The 17,399-nt window shown below is 61.2% G+C and overlaps 5 protein-coding genes across 5 annotated transcripts; 3 read left to right on the forward strand and 2 right to left on the reverse strand.

The window, feature by feature from the left end:
- Positions 1 to 10,088: 10,088 nt before the first annotated feature.
- Positions 10,089 to 11,286, forward strand: F751_4199 (hypothetical protein; the record flags this gene model as incomplete). Its single annotated transcript, XM_011397109.1, has 4 exons — positions 10,089 to 10,160; positions 10,262 to 10,465; positions 10,673 to 10,893; positions 11,274 to 11,286. 4 exons carry the CDS (start codon positions 10,089 to 10,091, stop codon positions 11,284 to 11,286), a joined length of 510 nt encoding a protein of 169 aa, XP_011395411.1.
- A 540-nt stretch (positions 11,287 to 11,826) lies between these two features.
- Positions 11,827 to 12,024, reverse strand: F751_4200 (hypothetical protein; the record flags this gene model as incomplete). Its single annotated transcript, XM_011397110.1, has 1 exon — positions 11,827 to 12,024. One exon carries the CDS (start codon positions 12,022 to 12,024, stop codon positions 11,827 to 11,829), a length of 198 nt encoding a protein of 65 aa, XP_011395412.1.
- Positions 12,025 to 12,791: 767 nt separating this feature from the next.
- On the forward strand, positions 12,792 to 14,704 carry F751_4201 (Lactation elevated protein 1; the record flags this gene model as incomplete). The annotated part of the gene is made up of 6 exons (XM_011397111.1): positions 12,792 to 12,852; positions 12,947 to 13,146; positions 13,434 to 13,715; positions 13,945 to 14,082; positions 14,310 to 14,372; positions 14,594 to 14,704. The coding sequence occupies 6 exons, from the start codon at positions 12,792 to 12,794 to the stop codon at positions 14,702 to 14,704; spliced, it is 855 nt and encodes a 284-aa protein (XP_011395413.1).
- A 165-nt stretch (positions 14,705 to 14,869) lies between these two features.
- F751_4202 (Putative ATPase N2B) lies at positions 14,870 to 15,959 on the forward strand (the record flags this gene model as incomplete). Its single annotated transcript, XM_011397112.1, has 3 exons — positions 14,870 to 14,947; positions 15,142 to 15,573; positions 15,768 to 15,959. The coding sequence occupies 3 exons, from the start codon at positions 14,870 to 14,872 to the stop codon at positions 15,957 to 15,959; spliced, it is 702 nt and encodes a 233-aa protein (XP_011395414.1).
- A 330-nt stretch (positions 15,960 to 16,289) lies between these two features.
- On the reverse strand, positions 16,290 to 17,247 carry F751_4203 (hypothetical protein; the record flags this gene model as incomplete). Its single annotated transcript, XM_011397113.1, has 5 exons — positions 16,290 to 16,295; positions 16,527 to 16,568; positions 16,714 to 16,809; positions 16,964 to 17,035; positions 17,161 to 17,247. 5 exons carry the CDS (start codon positions 17,245 to 17,247, stop codon positions 16,290 to 16,292), a joined length of 303 nt encoding a protein of 100 aa, XP_011395415.1.
- Positions 17,248 to 17,399: the final 152 nt, after the last annotated feature.

The following is a 17,399-nucleotide window of genomic DNA, read 5'->3' on the forward strand; positions in this document are numbered from 1 at the left end:
CTCATTGCCATGGTTGTTGTGGCCTATGTTGTTCTTTCCCCAGTTGCCATTGCCGATGTTGCCATTGGAGTTCGGCAAACACCTCTGCATGCCTGACGGAAGGCACTCTACTATGGACATGGCTTTGCAGATCTTTGATGGCGTGGGGTGGCAGGTTGCCAGGGTCGCAGCATCAATTGTGTCGATCAGGAACTGCTTGAATGGGTCGTTAGGCCTCACTTCATACTCGATGGAAGTGCCTGCACCCGCAAACCCCTTGCGCCTGAGAAGAATAGAGGGGGATGGGGGAATGGGGGAGGATGACTGGGGGGCATCCTTGTGCAGGGTCAAGCAGGCGGTTGCCATGGGACCTTGGCCTGGCCACTCGTTCTGTGGCAGATGCACCGCCCAGTGGCATGCACATGTTTGCATGCTGTCCCTGCCAGACCATTCGACTCACTTGCAGAAACCATCGGGGTTGTCGGAGCTCGCGAGATACAGGGAACCCTCGAACCTGCGGATATGGCGCCAGGGTGTCAATGGCGTGGTCCGCCGGCACTGTGCAGGGACTCCATGCACCCTCAGGACGGCCCTTGGCCCCTGTCTGCATGCAGAGGGCCCATTCCACTCAGACTGCAGCATGCACCCCCCTCCCCACCTGATGGTTGGCAATGCGAAGAACTTTATTGATGGATCACACTCCTGCCCAGGCGGTGGGGGTGGGGGTGGGGGGGAAGGGGAAGGTGGCGGGGGGTTGGGTGGAGGCGGGGCCGTCAGGCTGAGAGGCGTTCTCGACTGCAGATCTTTCAGTTGGCATGGTTGTCCCATGTATTTGCCATGGCAGATGATGCCGCTGCCTGTGTTATGGTCGCCAATGTTGTTGAATCCGTTATTGTCGTCCCCTGCAGGGGACGGGGAGATTGTTTAATCTATGAGGCCCCTCAGCGCACAGAGCACTGGACCCCGCCCACACAACTGGCACCTACCCATGTTGTTGTCGCCCCTGTTGCGGTTGCCCTTGTTGTCGTGGCCCAGGTTGTAACTTCCGATGTTGCCCGCCGAATCCTGGAAACATGGCATCATGCCCTTTGGCACGCACTGGGCGACAGCGACAAAAGGGCAGTCGATCCCATCCAGGGGGTCGCAGACCTCGTAGGTTCTGGGGTTCATGGTGCCAATGGAGAAGTCTGGGAAGGGGTACGTGGCATTCATGACCCTCTCCATCCCCAGGGAGTTTGGTCCAAAGCCCACGAGCCTGCACGGGGTGCCAGGGCCTGACGTCGGCGACCAGGCGGGACCAAGCATGCATGCAGGCGCCGAGGCGGCACAGCGCGAAGATTTGGTCGCTCAGGACGGTGCATGAGGTCTGTGCCCAGCCATGCCCCCCCCTCCTCACTCGCAGTAGGCAATGTGGCTGTCAGCAGCTACCATGTATGTTGTGTCCCCGAATCTGGGTAAGGGGAATGGGGGGCATCCCTTGGACCACAGCGGGGGACTCAAGGGGGCTCATTGCACTTTCAGACGGTGAACACACCCACAATCAACCCCCTGCCCTCTACTTTGCCTCACTTTATCGTGGGCAAGGAGATGATGCTGATGGCGGGGTCACAGCTCTGTCCAGGCGGGGGAAAGGGGGGTGGGGAGGGGGGAGGCAACGGGAGGGTGGCGGGGGGCGGGTGGGGAGGGGGTGGGGGTGGAGGGGGAGGTGAGGGGGGGGGCTCTCCTGGCAGAACGACTGTCTCAACATTCTTGAGGTACTCGATCTGGCATGGGGAATCCGATGCCCAGTTATGGCAGACGATGTGGCTTCCTGTGTTATTGCTGCCAGTGTTGAAATTGCCAGTGTTGCCATTCCCTGTGGTGGTGGCGACCGCCAGACTCGGTGAATTTCACGTCGTGCCAGGCGTTTTGTGAGCCAAGTTGACAATCCACTGCGACCTACCATAGTTCCAGTCGCCCTTGTTGTTGTTTCCTGTGTTTTTATAGCCGTCATTGCCGGTGCCCAAGTTTTGGTTAAGGTATGATGGATAGCAATGGGGAACTCCCTCTGGATAACATATCACCAGCGTGACATAGTCACAGGGGCTATCAGGAGTGGGTGTGCAGATCCCATGTGTGGCTGGGTTGATCGTGCCGATGGTGAACTCGGTGAATGGGCTTGTCAAAGTGACTGTGTCGGTGAATTCTTCAAAATCACCCTTGTAGTCTCTAAGCCTGTAGTATGATGAGACTCAGGGGACATGTGTGTGCACCACGCCCCTTGTCACATAATAAAGAAGTACCAGTCACAGGAATTTAACGACCACCAGAACCTTCAAGGCCAGCATCTGCAGAGTCCATGCGACCTCGGCTCACCGGCAGTAAGCCTCAGACCTTCCAGAGCCGAGCAGGTACAGCTTGCCGTTGTAACTGGGGAGGGACAGGAGAGTGAGACTCGTGCTCAGCGAGTCGTAAATTGAGACTTCGAGCATCAAGCTTGGCCTAGCACCCGAATGCTGATAAGCAAGCAATACGATTTTCTGGCTTGGACGGCTCACTCGAGGGTGGGAAGGCCGTAGAAACCAATGCTCGGGTCGCAGTCAGCCTGCGAGGGTGCAGGGCTCCTGATTCTATCTCAACACCGTGGGAGTCGTGTCAGCTGAGATTTGAGAAGCCTCCACCATTCACGCGAGGCAGCACACTGTCACCCCACCTGTGCGTCTCGCACGCATGCGCCAGCGAGAAGCACGCCAAGGAGGAGTGCGGTCGAAAACCATCCCATGTCTAGCAATGTACAGCAAATTGAATACCCCTTACCCTGTACAATATCTCCAACGGTGTGCAGAATGGTGGAGGGAAGCATTCAAAGAACTTGTACCGACTTCGATGTACGGCTGCGTGGCAGCCCTCCGTGGCCTCCGTGGAAACCGCGCGCGCTCCGGTCGCCGGAGGGCCTACGAGGGCCCGACGGGGACAGCGGACATCGCCCGATGTGTGTTCTATCGCCCCCCTTTGCACTCGTTACTCCACCGTCTCAGTGATAATTTAAGAAAACGTTCTGCATCGTGCGGTGCATTTGCATCCCCGGTTGGCCGCGGCGAGGGTCATGCCAATGGGCAACAGTGGGTCCTGCTGAAGGGAGGGGGCTCGAACCCCGCTCGAGCGCTGAATAATCTTTATTTGTCAAGGCTGGATGACGGTAGACTTGTGCGTTGTGTCTTGTCCAAGTATGTTCAAAATGCAAGTGAAAGACGGTTACCCCAGCGGGTTGACCCACTCGCGTGGTGCGTGGTGCGACAATGCGTAGAAGCGGCTACGAGAGCCATAGCACACTCGAGAAAAGGGAAATGGAGTGTATGAGAGCTTTATAAAGAGATATGGGCACTCCTGTTGGGGATGAGTGGATGGTGTGATTCTGTGCAGGAGTCAGTTTTCTCTGAGTGTGAGTAGGGAAGACTTCTTGGGAGGTGGTGTGGCCTTCTTGTGCGGAGGTGGCGAGGCCTTCTTGGGGGAATATGGGGAGGCCTTCTTTGGAGGGGGAGGAGGGGACTTCGATGGAGGTGGAGGAGAGGGCTTGGTGGGTGGAGGAGGGGGCAGAACCGATGGAGTGGGGGGTGATGGAGATGGCGGTGGTGGGTACTGTGGAGATGGGGAGGGAGCTGCAGGGGAGGGAGCTGGAGTAGGCGAGGGCACCAGCCCTGGAGAGGGTGGGGAAATGCCGGGTGGAGAAGGAGTGGGACTCGGTGGGGCTGAGCCCGGTGGAGAGGGGATAGGAGCTGGTGGCAGCGCACTTGATGGGGTGGGGGGTGGAGTAGGTGAAGGGGAGGGGGGGAACGGGGAGGGAGCCGGGACGGGAGGTGGCAGAGGTGCTGGTGGCGGTGAGGGATGGGGCGGTGAAGGTGGGGGTGAGGGGGGTGGAGGGGGGGAGGGGGGGCAGTGGTGATGGGCACGGCGGCCGCGCTCAACTGCTTTCCATCATCGTCCTGACCGACTGCCGACACAGACCCTTCCATGGAGCTCGTGGTGACAGTGATGGTGCTGATCGTGTTGAGATCTCGGGGCGCATAGGAATGGGTGGCACTCACCCCGCCGACGTCGTAGGTGACGGTGATGAGCGCCAGCAGGCTGCTGGTGGCCACCTCGACCTGGCACTTGTAGAGGTCTGACTCCTGCTGCGTGCACCATGCGTTGCTCAGTGTCACGTCGACGGGTGTTGGTGGGGGAGAAGGGCTTGGACTGGGCGGGGTGGGCGGCGGAGGTGGGGGAATGCTTGTGAGCACAGTGACAGTGTAGGGACCGACGGTGACAGGTACGCCATGGGTGACGACTGTGGCTGTTACTGTACCAGCTGGGTCGGTTCCTGAGAAGATCATGGTATAGATCATGTGCTTGGAGTTGGTAAACTGCTTCTGCTGTGCCTTTGAGCCATCCACCATGGCAAAGGTGAGCCACACAGTGTCGGGGGTAACCTCGAAGGTCATGGTGACGTTGCATGCGATCCTTTGATTGAAGTACGCTTGGCATAGGACGGAGTCAAACACAATAGGCTCGGGTGGTGGGGGCGAAGGAATGGGTGGCAGCGGTGATGGAGGTGGTGGGGATGGCCGAGGGGGAGGGGTGCTCGCGAAGTGGGTGATGGGGATGTCGTTGGAGTGGACAATGCTCCCATCAGGAGCCTTGTACCAAGCGTAGGCACTGCCCTTGGTGAAATCCCGGGTACTTGCCACGTGATGACAGTGGTGAGCTGGGAAGGCGTGAACCTGATGTTGTCCTTGTCACCACCATTTAGTGTACTCGAAGTCATAGCCATTGGCAGGCAGCTCAGTCACCGTCACACTGACTGCGCAATCGCTCCTTTGGATGGGCGAAGCATCGTCGGAATTGATGGCGCACTCCATGAAGTTCATGGTGATGGCCGGTGTCACCTGTGCGCAGAGTGGGAAAGGAGGGGTGAGGTAAATGGGAGAATATGAGGCTTTGAGAGCAGGAGCAGGCCAGCGCAGCATGTGGTCGAAGCGCAATCCTCATACACCTACCTCTGAGTCATTCATTGCTTGGCAAGCCATCAGGAGCGCCCATAGGAGGGTAATGGGTCGGGTCCCCGAATATTCCAGACACGCACGACTCGCCCTTGCCGGCCACACAACCAGACAATGCGGACGGTCAACTACAACGTACGGCAATTTTCGCGCTCCATAAAACTGAATCTATCCACCTTAATGTGTGAACGGAGGGAATCTTTAAAGTCTGCGTTCCCTCCTGAGTGTTCGGCGCCCCGGGCGCCTTGTGCTGCCCACCCTACGAATCCTGCGCCGGTTAATCGCCGGGGTTCCGGGCGACAAATCTGTACCTCGCAAACGCTGAGAACGTGCCATCTGTCAATCGCGAGATCTGTACTGGGGAGTTCTCACTTCAACTCAAATTCGTCCTGACCGACTGCCGACACAGACCCTTCCATGGAGCTCGTGGTGACAGTGATGGTGCTGATCGTGTTGAGATCTCGGGGCGCATAGGAATGGGTGGCACTCACCCCGCCGACGTCGTAGGTGACGGTGATGAGCGCCAGCAGGCTGCTGGTGGCCACCTCGACCTGGCACTTGTCGAGGTCTGACTCCTGCTGCGTGCACCATGCGTTGCTCAGTGTCACGTCGACGGGTGTTGGTGGGGGAGAAGGGCTTGGACTGGGCGGGGTGGGCGGCGGAGGTGGGGGAATGCTTGTGAGCACAGTGACAGTGTAGGGACCGACGGTGACAGGTACGCCATGGGTGACGACTGTGGCTGTTACTGTACCAGCTGGGTCGGTTCCTGAGAAGATCATGGTATAGATCATGTGCTTGGAGTTGGTAAACTGCTTCTGCTGTGCCTTTGAGCCATCCACCATGGCAAAGGTGAGCCACACAGTGTCGGGGGTAACCTCGAAGGTCATGGTGACGTTGCATGCGATCCTTTGATTGAAGTACGCTTGGCATAGGACGGAGTCAAACACAATAGGCTCGGGTGGTGGGGGCGAAGGAATGGGTGGCAGCGGTGATGGAGGTGGTGGGGATGGCCGAGGGGGAGGGGTGCTCGCGAAGTGGGTGATGGGGATGTCGTTGGAGTGGACAATGCTCCCATCAGGAGCCTTGTACCAAGCGTAGGCACTGCCCTTGGTGAAATCCCGGGTACTTGCCACGTGATGACAGTGGTGAGCTGGGAAGGCGTGAACCTGATGTTGTCCTTGTCACCACCATTTAGTGTACTCGAAGTCATAGCCATTGGCAGGCAGCTCAGTCACCGTCACACTGACTGCGCAATCGCTCCTTTGGATGGGCGAAGCATCGTCGGAATTGATGGCGCACTCCATGAAGTTCATGGTGATGGCCGGTGTCACCTGTGCGCAGAGTGGGAAAGGAGGGGTGAGGTAAATGGGAGAATATGAGGCTTTGAGAGCAGGAGCAGGCCAGCGCAGCATGTGGTCGAAGCGCAATCCTCATACACCTACCTCTGAGTCATTCATTGCTTGGCAAGCCATCAGGAGCGCCCATAGGAGGGTAATGGGTCGGGTCCCCGAATATTCCAGACACGCACGACTCGCCCTTGCCGGCCACACAACCAGACAATGCGGACGGTCAACTACAACGTACGGCAATTTTCGCGCTCCATAAAACTGAATCTATCCACCTTAATGTGTGAACGGAGGGAATCTTTAAAGTCTGCGTTCCCTCCTGAGTGTTCGGCGCCCCGGGCGCCTTGTGCTGCCCACCCTACGAATCCTGCGCCGGTTAATCGCCGGGGTTCCGGGCGACAAATCTGTACCTCGCAAACGCTGAGAACGTGCCATCTGTCAATCGCGAGATCTGTACTGGGGAGTTCTCACTTCAACTCAAATTTGAACTCGCGGAACCCCTCAAGTGATTGCCGAAAACGAACCCAAATGGCTTACGTTCACTTCACACACCCAACATGGCTTGCAAACAATGCGGAACGTACCAAAGCTATCCGTTCTGTCTGAGTGTCCATACACATCAACCAAGCTGATCGGCGCTGAGGCCACAGTTTACAGTCACTGCAAAGGATCCTTCATGACACAAGCAATAATCCCAACGGAGCGCGTGAATGAATGCCTCCAAGGCGAGGGCCGCATGTGCAGTGCGTCCTTCCATCAAGCCGTGCCCCCTACAACAGAGGGTCTAGCCGAGCTTTAATCCCAGCGGAGGCTCGTGCAACACAGCCTGCATACCGTCGCCTTGCGCCGCAATTACTCGAGAATCTTCGTCGTATGAAGTAATAGATTTCGGCCAGATACTACTTGCGTGTCCGTGCTCCTGAATGATCTGTGAGGACCGGCAAAGATGCCTGTCGTCATGCTCGCGAAGTGGGTGATGGGGATGTCGTTGGAGTGGACAATGCTCCCATCAGGAGCCTTGTACCAAGCGTAGGCACTGCCCTTGGTGAAATCCCGGGTACTTGCCACGTGATGACAGTGGTGAGCTGGGAAGGCGTGAACCTGATGTTGTCCTTGTCACCACCATTTAGTGTACTCGAAGTCATAGCCATTGGCAGGCAGCTCAGTCACCGTCACACTGACTGCGCAATCGCTCCTTTGGATGGGCGAAGCATCGTCGGAATTGATGGCGCACTCCATGAAGTTCATGGTGATGGCCGGTGTCACCTGTGCGCAGAGTGGGAAAGGAGGGGTGAGGTAAATGGGAGAATATGAGGCTTTGAGAGCAGGAGCAGGCCAGCGCAGCATGTGGTCGAAGCGCAATCCTCATACACCTACCTCTGAGTCATTCATTGCTTGGCAAGCCATCAGGAGCGCCCATAGGAGGGTAATGGGTCGGGTCCCCGAATATTCCAGACACGCACGACTCGCCCTTGCCGGCCACACAACCAGACAATGCGGACGGTCAACTACAACGTACGGCAATTTTCGCGCTCCATAAAACTGAATCTATCCACCTTAATGTGTGAACGGAGGGAATCTTTAAAGTCTGCGTTCCCTCCTGAGTGTTCGGCGCCCCGGGCGCCTTGTGCTGCCCACCCTACGAATCCTGCGCCGGTTAATCGCCGGGGTTCCGGGCGACAAATCTGTACCTCGCAAACGCTGAGAACGTGCCATCTGTCAATCGCGAGATCTGTACTGGGGAGTTCTCACTTCAACTCAAATTTGAACTCGCGGAACCCCTCAAGTGATTGCCGAAAACGAACCCAAATGGCTTACGTTCACTTCACACACCCAACATGGCTTGCAAACAATGCGGAACGTACCAAAGCTATCCGTTCTGTCTGAGTGTCCATACACATCAACCAAGCTGATCGGCGCTGAGGCCACAGTTTACAGTCACTGCAAAGGATCCTTCATGACACAAGCAATAATCCCAACGGAGCGCGTGAATGAATGCCTCCAAGGCGAGGGCCGCATGTGCAGTGCGTCCTTCCATCAAGCCGTGCACCCTACAATAGAGGGTCTAGCCGAGCTTTAATCCCAGCGGAGGCTCGTGCAACACAGCCTGCATACCGTCGCCTTGCGCCGCAATTACTCGAGAATCTTCGTCGTATGAAGTAATAGATTTCGGCCAGATACTACTTGCGTGTCCGTGCTCCTGAATGATCTGTGAGGACCGGCAAAGATGCCTGTCGTCAGAAGTACTTAGTGTGCCACGGCAGCACAGCATCAGCGTCTGGCGCACCATATGCCCAGACCTTGTCGATGATAACCGCATTTCATTTTTGAGGAATTTAAGTGGGAGCTGTTTAGGAGGTCCCCGACTGCATGTGGGTAGCTGTGCAGGAGGACAAGGAGGCTGCAGCGAGCAGATCGGAGTTCCGTGAGGTACATGATTTTCTTGTTGCAGCAGACTGCATCTGTACATTCATTCTATTACCACCCATGCACCCAATCATGTCTGGTCCAAGCCAGCATTCTGATTTATTTAGGCATTCGAAACCAGGTGCAACGGGCCCGCCCTAGGGGTGAGAGAGGTAGCGATTTCTGGGGCACTCTGCCTGCACACAGACGTCGGGCTCATCGCGATGTCCCATTTCAGCACCAAGAGGAGGCGCAGCAAGGGGCGGAGGCCAATGCCAGACCCGAAACTCACAGGTTAAACCGGTACTGACCTGGCTCCAACACGGTTGGAGCCTAAACCCTATGGACAGGACAGTGCCACTGGCCTATCCTTTGTGGACAGTAACAGCGCACCAACATTACTGCTGAGAGCATTCCACGCAACCCCCGCCCACCAGAGGGCGATGCAGAGGTCGACCAGAATCATAAGAGGCTGGCGCCAAGGGTAGCTTATATCGTAGAGAAGGGTGTGGGAGGAGCGTAATGCTCTGTACATGGCCCTGACGGAAGCTGTGACGCTCATGCTACTGAATTGGCCAACAGAGACCATTCCTTGTGAATGGCGCATCGAGGACAGAGCAGGGCATGCATCCGCTCCAACGTGGAGGGCGAGGGGGGAGGGAGAAGGGGCGGTACACAGCTTCAGCAGGCAAATGAAGGCCAAGGTGACCTTGTTCCTGCTGTAAGTACCATACTCGTCAACAGCTGGACCATGATCTAAGCAGGTGGGGAGGGCGAAGGATGTGGGATGCGCCATGTTGGGCTTGAAGGGGCCCGACGGGCGACAGCGGTCATGGCCAAGGTGTGCCATCTTAATTCTATAACCCCTGCATTCGATGCAATATTATTTCTTATATTGACGGACTACTGCTATTCGCCCGGTGTTGGGCATATGCATCCCTCCGGTGGGCAACGGCAAGACCGTGGAAAATTGCCTCAACGGGAGCTAAATTCTGGGCTATCTTCGAACTATCTGAAAGCACTTGATAAGAATGATTTGCAATGCTCTAACATGAGCCGGCTGGGGTGGCGGACGAGCCTCGTCCTGAGGATGGCCTATATGAGCAACACGACTCCTCCGTCCGGACGGCCGCTGCAAGTACAGCCTTCCGAGGCCTCCACCCCCACACCCCCAAATGCTGGATTGAGTGATTAGGACAGTGTGAACCATGCCAATTGCATGTTGATGTACCATGCACGAGTGTTAGCCACGCTCGACGCCCCTGCTGGGATGCTGAGGACGGGATCCTGAGGGGAGGGTCCCGCTGTTTCCGACGGGTCTGACACTGGAGCCCGGGGGATGGGCTGGTCGACAGCTGCGCTCGTCGCCTGTGGGCTCACCCTCACTCTCGGCGCCGTGTGTGCATCTGCTGTGAGTGGCGTGAGCGACGTGGGTGCCGTCTGCTGATCGGGCCTTCCCCCCTCCTCTTCTAGACCCCTCCCCGCATCGCCTTGCCCCGCCCACCCCCGCAGGACAACGCACCCATCGTGCTGAACTACATCATGTGCATCAGACCCCTGGTGGATGGCAAGTGGGCTAACTACGTCACCTGCACGGCCAGTGTGACCCTGGCGGCGCTCACCCCCCATGGCGTCAACGTGGCCTACACCCTAGGGGGCCTGAGCGCCGACGTGGCCTACTCCCCCTCCCAGCTCACCTCCTACACCACCTGGACGGTACAGCAGCACACGATCGCCAGCGGGCACGCATATGCCTGGTGCAAGTCCGCCGCGGGCGACACCCTGGACTCCGCCACCATCCCCGTTTCCCCTTTCCCCTCCCCGCCACCCCCCTCTCCGCCCGGCCAGGGCAGGCCGCCGCCCTCGCCTCCTCCCGCCCCGTCCCCTCCCCCCGGACCCCCGGTCTCCCTCCTCGCCGCGCAGTGCTCTTGGGCCTCCAAGGACGCCGTGGAGTGCACCGCCACGGCGGCCACCGTCCAGCTCCCGGCCGCCGTGTACCTGCAGTGGACCCTGGGCGGCGTCCGCTTCGCCACCAGCTACGCGCCCACCGCCCTGCAGACCACCGTGCGGGAGGGCTTCGGGGCGGCTTCCGCCGCCGGCACCTGCTTCGCCTACATCTACGACGCCGACGGGGTGTACCACGAGTCTGACCTGCTCGCCCTAACTGACCTCTCCCCTCCGCCCCCGACCTCGCCGCCCTCGCCGCCGACCCCGCCCTCCCCCCCACCGCCCACGCCGGCGGTGTACCTGAGCTTCGCTACCTGCCAGCGGGCGACGGGCGAGGCGGTGGAGTGCCGGGTGCAGGTTGTCACCGAGATGCTCATGGCACTCGTCACCGTCGTCTACGAGCTCGGGAACTCGACCCTGGCCAGGTCGTACGCGCCCACCGGCCTGGTCACCACCCAGGTCGCCAACCTGGCAGCCGCCTCGGTGGAGGGCACTGCCGTGGCCCTCGCACAGGACAATGCGGGCCAGCAGTACCAGTCGAGCACGGTGCCCATCACCGCCCCTTCGCCACCCCCAGAACCCCCTCCTAGTCCCCCGCCGCCGCCACCCTCCCCGCCGCTTCCCCCCTCACCACCACCCCCGCCCCCGCCTTTTCCCCCTCCCTCCCCCGCCACCCTCCCCTCCCCCGCCCTCTCCGCCACCCTCTCCCCCGCCGCCATACCCACCGCCCTGTTCCCCACCCGTCGCCCCCTCCTCCCTCCCCACCACCCCCCAGACCCTCCTCCTTCCCCGCCGCCGCCAGAGCCTCCTCCCTACCCGCCGCCGGCAGAGCCCCCTCCCTCCCCGCCGCCGGCACCGCCCCTACTCCCCATCCCCTCGCCGCCGATGCAACCCTCGACCCCTCCACCCACCCCAGTGCCACCACCCCACCCGACGCCGCACCCAGCTCCACCAAAAAGGTCTCCACCGCCACCTGCTCCGATAGTCCCCTATCCCCCCCCAAGGAAGAGGTCTCCGCCTCCCTCACCTCGCAGACGCCCACCGCTACCGCCCCCCCATCACAAGAAGCCACCACCGCCGGCACACAAGAGGTCACCGCCGCCGGACAACAAGAGGCCACCACCTCCAATTCACAAGAAACCACCCCCCCGACCCACAAGAAACCACCTCCGCCACCCAAAACGAAGCCTCCTCCCCCCCGCAGGAAGCCTCCTCCCCCCCGCAGGAAGCCTCCTCCCCCCCGCAGGAAGCCTCCACCCCCCCTTCGCAAGCCGCCACCTCCTCGCAGGAAGGCTTTTCCTCCCAATAAATGAAGCAACCTTCCACATCGCACAAATACCTTACATCGTCCCAAAGTGATCAGCTTGGGATACATCCTCCGAGAAAGGGACGATGCGCCTCCTTGAGATTTTACATCTCACTTTTGCAAATTTGATTGGCATCCCCCTGCACACACGGCTTGACCACAAACCGAATCGCGTCCTGTACCGCTTCTTCTTCACCCTTCCCACCTCAAGTTTGATCAATGGAACACCTGGTTGCGAATTCCTGATCTTGAGTACCATGCTTCCTGGCTGCCTTGATTTCATCATGATTGTCAGAGAGAGTTGGGGCTCGGTGTGAAGCTAGAGTAGCTGAGGTGGGACCAACATGCCTGCTGGAACTCATCACAACACTGATCTCCTCTGAAGGCCACCTGAGTAAGCGCTCCGTGTGATGAAGGGTTTCTCAAGCCACCTCTTAGACGCCAGTTCTTGCTAAGGATATCTGTCGGTGCCGGTTGGGTCGGCTGTCCCCCCCCCCCCCCCCCCCCCCCGGGACGCCTGGATCCGTTGTCGCGCGCGCACTCCGCGAGATCTATCTCCCATCCAGTACATTGCAACCCAGCGACAGCCTTCGGAGAGCAAACCCTAGGCTGGTCATAATTAGGCTCGAAACTTGCCGTTGCTGGGCCTGTGAAGGCCACGGCCCGCAGCATACGCTGCTGCACGGCAAGGCCGGGGGAGGGGGACCCCGAATAGTCATACGGTACAGGCTGCCGTACCTCAGCGTGCCAGCAAGCTGAAACACGCTTTGAGAGAAGCTCGTTTGAGGCATGGTGTTCCGTGTGCTGCGGCCGACGCTGCTGAGGGGCATGGTCGGCGCCCTGGCAAGAGGTGGGCGCTCCTGAGTCCAGCCTCAGCATCAATACTACCTGACACATGCAGGCCTACACCCTCCCACCAACCCTCTTCCTTTGTAACTGCTCAGATCCCGAACAGCTGGTTTGTGGCACCACAACCGTCCGCCCTAGGCTGGTGTCCTCTGCTATGTCTGCCACCGAGCTGTCTGGGTCAGTCTTTGCCGAGGCGGAGGAACCCTCGCCCGAGGGTCAGCCTCGCCCTGCTTGCAAGAAGGAGGGCCCAATGAAGGCTTACGAGGAGGGTGTGGCCTGTGGCGCTCTCCGCCAGGTCCGCCAGAGCCAAACTATGTTTTGTGGGCGGGCCTCGCTCGACATGGGCGGAGCCTGCAAGTCTGGGGAACGGTGCTCTGACCCGCTGTTTGTGCCCGCGGCTGAGGGCGTGGTGGCCAACCAGTGGAATTAAGTGTGGATTGCCCGACGAGTTTCCTGCCACTCCCCAAGGAGCCTGCTTCGCCGCGCTCTTTCTGGGGCGCTTACCGGCACAGGGTTCCCATCTCTCGCTCCTATGCCCTTGCCACTCACCCTCTCCACTCCCCCAACCCCTCCTCTCCACAGGACCCGCGCCAGGCGCTGACGGCTCGACGCCTGCAGCGCGTGTTTGACGACCTGTGGGACGTGCGGGGCCTGCCCCCCAGCGGCTCCAACCGGCGCGGGCGAGGCCTGACCCTGGTGCACGCCGCCGAGCCTACGCCTGCTCCGCGTGGCGGCGGCTGGCTGTCCGGGTTCTTCGGCGGGCAGGCTGCTTCGCCCCCCCCGCAGGCCCCCGCTCCCCGCGGCCTGTACATGTATGGCGGGGTGGGGGTTGGCAAGACCATGCTCATGGACATCTTTGTCTCTGTGGCCCCGCCAGAGTTCCAGGCAAGCAGGCCATGAGCCTGGGGGGGTGGGGGTGGGGTGGGGGGTCGGTGCGCGAAGTTAGGGTGGTGCCTGGCTGCGCTGCTCCGTATGTCGGAGGGCAGCAGGTGCCAGCTGCCCCATGGAAGGCGCCTCTGTTCGTCCCGCCCCAGCACTGCTGCCACCCACCCCCTGCCCTGACACCCCTGCTCCATCGCAACAATGCGCGCAGGTCCTGCGCATGCACTTCCACGACTTCATGATAGACGTCCACACACGACTGCGGCAACACCAGCGAACGGCAGACCCGCTGCGCAAGATTGCCGACGAGATCGTCGCGCAGACCAAGATACGCCGGGCATCGCTGCTTGTGGACTGTTCTGGGGGGCTGGAAAGAGTCGGTGGGTGAAGGGGATGCTTTCCATGGATACATCTCCTGGGCTGGGAGTCTGCGGGGTGGGAGTGATGGCGGCTCCATTCCACCCCTGTCCCTGCGTATGCATGGGGCTGGCCCTTGACCGGGCCCCTCATGCAATCCCTTCCCACCTGCCCCACTCTTCCCTTGCCCCCATCGTGCACGTGCTCTGCCTGGACGAGCTGTTTGTGACGGACGTCGCAGATGCCTCCATCCTGAACCGCCTGTTCCAGAGGCTGTGGAGGGTGGGTCAGAAGCATGGATGGCTCGAGTGTGCATGGGCTCATCTCCACCGCTCCAGCCAAGCTGGCAGCCAGGGCTGGCGGGGGATACCATCTGGTGGGCACCGCTCTGAGGAGGGGACCGTCAGGACTGGAAGCGAGACAGGGTCCTCACTCTGTGTAGATGCCTTTCCAAAGCCGGAGGATCTCACGCTCGGCCCCTCTCCTCTCTCGACTCCTCACAGAACGGCCTGGTACTGATAGCGACCTCCAACCGCCACCCAGACGCCCTGTACGAGGGCGGGCTCCAGCGCGACCTCTTCCTCCCCTTCATCGCGGCGCTCAAGGCGAGCTAGGGAGGGGAGGGGGTCCCTGCCTGCTCCCGCCAGTGCAGCGGCCTGCCAGCGGCTCTCCATGCGCCCCACTCGCCGTCACGGCCCGCCCCCACCACGTCCCTTCGGGCCATCAAAGCCCACCTTCGTCCTTACCCCGCACCCCAGGAGCGCTGCCGGGCGCACGACATGGAGTCCACGACCGACTACCGCATGCTGGCCACGCACAGCGAGGGCCTCTACTTTCTGACCCCGAGCCGCGACGACGTGAGGGTTCATGGCAATGGGGAAGGCAGGATGGTGTTCAGAAGGGGTTCCCGGAGGGCCAAGGGCTGGTGTGGGTGGGGCCTACACCCCTGCACCCACATGTCACTGCCTTGCCCTCTGACCATCCCCAAACTCCATATCCTACCCCCCCCGGACCCCTCGAGCTCCCCTCCCCCTTTCTTTTTTTTCATTAGGATCTGTACCGCCGCTTCGTCGAGCTGGCGGCCGGGCAGCCGGCCCGCCCCGAGTCCGTCCAGGTGGCCATGGGCCGCGAGCTGGCGCTGACGGAGGTCGCCGGGCCCCTGGTCCACGCGCGCTTCGAGGACCTGTGCGGCCGCCCGCTGGGCGCGGCCGACTTCATTGCCCTGGCGCAGGCCAAGCACACGCTGCTCCTGCGCGGCGTGCCCGTCTTCACGGGCGCCAGCCGCTCGCAGGCCTATCGCTTCGTCACGCTCATCGACGTGCTGTACGAGCACCGCACGCGCCTCCTCTGCTCCGCGGAGGCCACCCCCTCGGACCTCTTTGCCAACGTGGTCACCGTGGCGGCGGCCGCGGAGGCCAGGCGCAAGGGCCGCCCGCCCGGCCCGGAGCAGGCGAGCGGCCGGCGCGAGTGTGGCTGTTGTTGTGTCTGCGTGTCTGGGGAGGGGTGGGGGGCAAGAAACGATGGCGGTGATTTAGCATCGGTGTGTGAATGCAGCAGGGCCATGCCCAGCGCCCGCAGTCCGGTGGAGGCTTGACCCCCTCCGGCAGCCTGGCCCAGGCGAGAGGCGTCACCACTCCACGGCAGTCCTCCAAGCCAACCCCTACCGTCGCAACACAGGTGGTGGACGACAACCTGGGGTTTGCCAAAGACCGCACCATCTCTCGCCTGCTGGAGATGCAGAGCGGGGAGTACCTGGAGGCGCATGCCAAGTCCCATGCCCCCCACCTCCTGCTGGCCATCCAGGAGCAGCGGCGCAAGGAGGAGGCCCGAGAGGCGGGGCTGGGGCGGGCGGCGGGCGATTCGGGATAGAAGGGGCGGAGGAGGGAGGGGGTGGGGGGCGGCACCCGGGCTATGGTCTGGCCACCCCGCCCCCTGCCCCTCCTTAACCCCCACCCTGTCCGACCGGCAGCTCGACCTCCCCACCACGCCCCAACGCAGGAGCCACCGTCTTTCAGGTCCCCCTGCTTCCCGCGGCCGCTCTGCATCCCGGAGGTGCAAGGGCATGCGGCCCGCTGAAACGAACCCCTCCTGCCCCCAATACCCCCCTGACGCTGCCTTCCTTGCGCTTGCATGCTCAGGGGTCCGGGAAAACGTACACACATGGGCATGCGCCTGGTGAAAAAAATGGCAACGACCCCATCAAGCCTGCATGGCCAGCGGTTGGGGAGAGGGGAGCGCATGCCTGGCGGAGAGCCCGGCGCCGTCGGCCAGGGCCGCGCCGCGGCCCGCCCCGGCCCCACCATCGGCCAGCCGTGCGCCGCCGGCATCGGCCTCGTCGCCGCCGCCGCCGCCGGCGGCCTGGCCGCGCTGCGCCTCCCTGCCGGCCGCCGCGGTGTCTGCCATGCTCGTCTGCAGCCTGCCCTGGCAGGCCGCGACGCTGGCCAGGGCGGAGGCCGTGCCGTCCTGCGCGGCCCTCAGCTGCGGGGCGGGGCGGGAAGGGAGGGGGCATGGCTCTGGCGCTGCGCATGCGAGGAGAGCGAGCTGGCATCGACGCGGGGTCGGCGATCCAAGGGAGCGGTGCAGGACCAAGACCCCTTCCCATCCTCCACCAGCCCCGGCCCACCTCTGTCTGGGCCTGGCGCGCCGTTGCCTCTGCCGCCCTCCGCTCCATCTCCAGCGTCTTGAGCTCCATCCGAAGCTGTTCGTTGGCCAGATTTGCCTACGGGCAGGAGGCCACAGGAGTAAACTCATGACGGTTTGGGGTCCAGTAGCTCCATGTGCGGGCGTGCAGGTGTCCCCCCAGCCTGACACACGGGGGGCATGACAGCTGGATAGGCCTGCATCTTGAACGTGCAGAACCCCCTGGCTCTCACCTTTTGGATCGTCTCATTGAGGGCAGCGGCATTGGCCATGGCTGTCTTCTTCAGCTCAAGCAGCTGGTCCCTCTGCACCGGGCGATGAAGGATAGACTTGGGCCTCACCTGATGGCGGTAGCCAGGACCCCAACCATTACTCTGACCTGTATGGGGCACAACATGGCATTGTGATGGTGCACCCTGCCCCTCCCCACCTCTATCCGTAGCTCCTCGGCCTCCTTGCTGAGCTTGGCCGTCAGATCCAGCACCTTTTTTGTCTGCACTCCTGCAAGGCACAGCATGGTGGTGAGGCTCCGGGGACATGCAGGCAAGGTCTGGGGGCAGCTGCTCCATCCATGGAAGCCAGCATGAGACTGGCCCATAATGCGCCTCTTCGATCCTCCCATCGGAATTCGGGACGCCCGGCGTCCATGTCTAGCATCTCCAAGCCTGC

Source organism: Auxenochlorella protothecoides (assembly GCF_000733215.1).
Source record: "Auxenochlorella protothecoides strain 0710 unplaced genomic scaffold scaffold5, whole genome shotgun sequence".
NCBI classification, from domain to species: Eukaryota; Viridiplantae; Chlorophyta; class Trebouxiophyceae; order Chlorellales; family Chlorellaceae; genus Auxenochlorella; species Auxenochlorella protothecoides.